The sequence below is a fragment of the Arachis ipaensis genome, chromosome B02 (genome assembly GCF_000816755.2).
Source record: "Arachis ipaensis cultivar K30076 chromosome B02, Araip1.1, whole genome shotgun sequence".
Classification (NCBI taxonomy): domain Eukaryota; kingdom Viridiplantae; phylum Streptophyta; class Magnoliopsida; order Fabales; family Fabaceae; genus Arachis; species Arachis ipaensis.
The window spans coordinates 16,587,928-16,590,143 of record NC_029786.2 but is presented as its reverse complement, the minus strand read 5'-3'; the positions used below and the strand labels follow the sequence as shown (position 1 = coordinate 16,590,143).

Below are 2,216 nucleotides of genomic sequence, written 5' to 3'. Positions count from 1 at the left end.
CTCACTTAGCTAATTCACACTCATTTGCATTGAGGGAGTCACGAAGAGAAGAAGAGAGTGAAGAGAGCCCTAATTCACCATTCACATTCACACTCAAATCCACATATCTCACAAATCGTAGCTCTGATGAAGACCCCCTTGTGGCTACGCGACCACCTCGTCATCCTCTTCACTTCTAAAAACTTTTGCAGTCTCCTAATAACCTTAGCCCATTTCTCTATTCAACTCTATTTTTGAGTTTGGAGTTTGAGGTATTGAAACACTGTGATTTTGATACTTTAGGGGAAGCTCAAGCACAATCTCTAGTGAGATTTTGATCCAAGATTATGTGATACAAGGTAAGAAAACTTAATCCCTCCATTATTTCCAATTTTGAGTGAAAAATCCTAGTGTAAATGCTGAAATAATTTATGTAATTAGATTATATGGAGTAGCTTAGATGCTTGGTTGATTTTGGTGCAAGATTAGACTCTTGGGTTGATTGCAGAGTGCTTGGTGGATGCTTGGTTGGTTGATTGAGGCTTGGATCCATTTGGAGAGAAAATCCAAGAGTTAAAAAACCGCCGTCAACAAGGTATCGATTTTGGTTTCGGGTAGACATTATGTAAGATTATGTGAAAACCTAGGTTAAATGTCCTTAGGATAGTGTTGAATGGAAATAGTTACTGTTGTTAGGGGTGTGCATGGTTCAGCTTTTCCATAAACTGAACTGAAACTACACTAAACCAATTTAAATGGTTTAGAAACTGAACCAAACTGCTTTGTCACATAAGAAACTGGTTTTAAACCAGTTTATAATACAGTGCACCAGTTTAAACCAGTTCATAAAAAAAAACTGGTTTTAACTAAAAAAACCAGTTTAAACTGGTTTATAGGCTAAAACTAGTTTTCATACCCTCTCTCTCCCTCTCTAGTCTGTTCCCTTCCTCTCTCTCCTTCCACTCTCTCTCTCCTTCCTCTCTCTCTCCCCTTTTCTCTTCCTTCCCCTCTCTCTCTCTCTCCTACCCTCCTCTCTCTCTCCCCCTTTTCCCATTCTCTCTCTCTCTCCTCTCTCTCTCCTTCCTCTTTCTCTCCCCTTCCCCTCTCTCTCTCTCCCCCTCTTTCTCCCCCTTCCTCTCTCTCTCTCTGAAGATGAACTGGAATTTTGTTTGTAATATCATGATGTATGATTGGAAAAAATGGTGGCCAATTCTTCTTCTCAATTATAACTCCAGCTGCAAAACAAAATGTAATGGAAGATTATTCCCCAAGCAAGAAACATGAGTTTAAGCTTCATAGAATTCTGAAGTGGCAACATTGCAACAATCAGATACAAGGACAAGGAAACTTATCTCCCCCCCAAAAAAATGCAAAAAGCTCATAAAAATTGCAAAATACCTTGTGCAGCAGCTTCCTCTTTCTGTCTGACTTCCTACATTTGACAGAACAATTTAAATTAAATTACAGAGAAACTTTAAGGCACACATAGTTAGTAAGAAATCACTAATTTAATAGACAATGTTTCATATAGTCAGAATTAACTGAAAATAAATATCAACATAATCATCAAGGGAATTCTCAGCGATAACATGTACAGAAAGATATGAGATTCTCAAAATAAATATGTTCTCGTCTTCTCAATTCAGCCTCTTTGGCTTGAAGTTCCTTTTCCTTCTTTTTCAGGTCATAATGTTGAACAGACATAATTAGAAAATTCACATTAAAATTGTTTCAACATACATGAGATATAATTATAAATGAAGAAAAAGATTAGTGGAGATTTCAAACATCTCAATTTTATTACTTACTGTTAATGCATCAAGAGGTATATCGACGGTCGCACCAAAATAATTATAATCAGCAGGTTCAGGATTAAGTGGTTTGAGCCTTGAATTGGTGGCAGGGGCAACACTTCCAGGATTCTGCAACTTCAAATCATTAGGATGTCTATGTTTATTCTGATAGATCCTTGCACCACGAATACGAGGTATGCAATTAGTTACCTGCTCAATTCTATACCTAGTCTTGATTTTAATAGCAGTTTTGTTTATATGCAAGTCTTTTGTGAGTTGGATTTTGGTGAACAAGCTCAGAATCTTACTATAATCTTTTAGTAAAAGTCATCCATTTTTCTTCTGTTTCCTCCAACTCCCAAACACAAAACTCTTGAATCAATGGAGATAAATATATATCATAAAATACTAAAATTCCATGAACCTAAACATACCAAAATAAAA

At 36.5% G+C, this 2,216-nt stretch overlaps 1 protein-coding gene across 1 annotated transcript; it reads right to left on the bottom strand.

The window, feature by feature from the left end:
• Positions 1,126-1,964, bottom strand: LOC110269182 (secretory carrier-associated membrane protein-like; the record flags this gene model as incomplete). Its single annotated transcript, XM_021116864.1, has 4 exons — positions 1,126-1,214; positions 1,378-1,413; positions 1,605-1,666; positions 1,789-1,964. Coding segments are annotated over 4 exons (363 nt in total), but the record flags the coding sequence as incomplete, so codon positions are not given.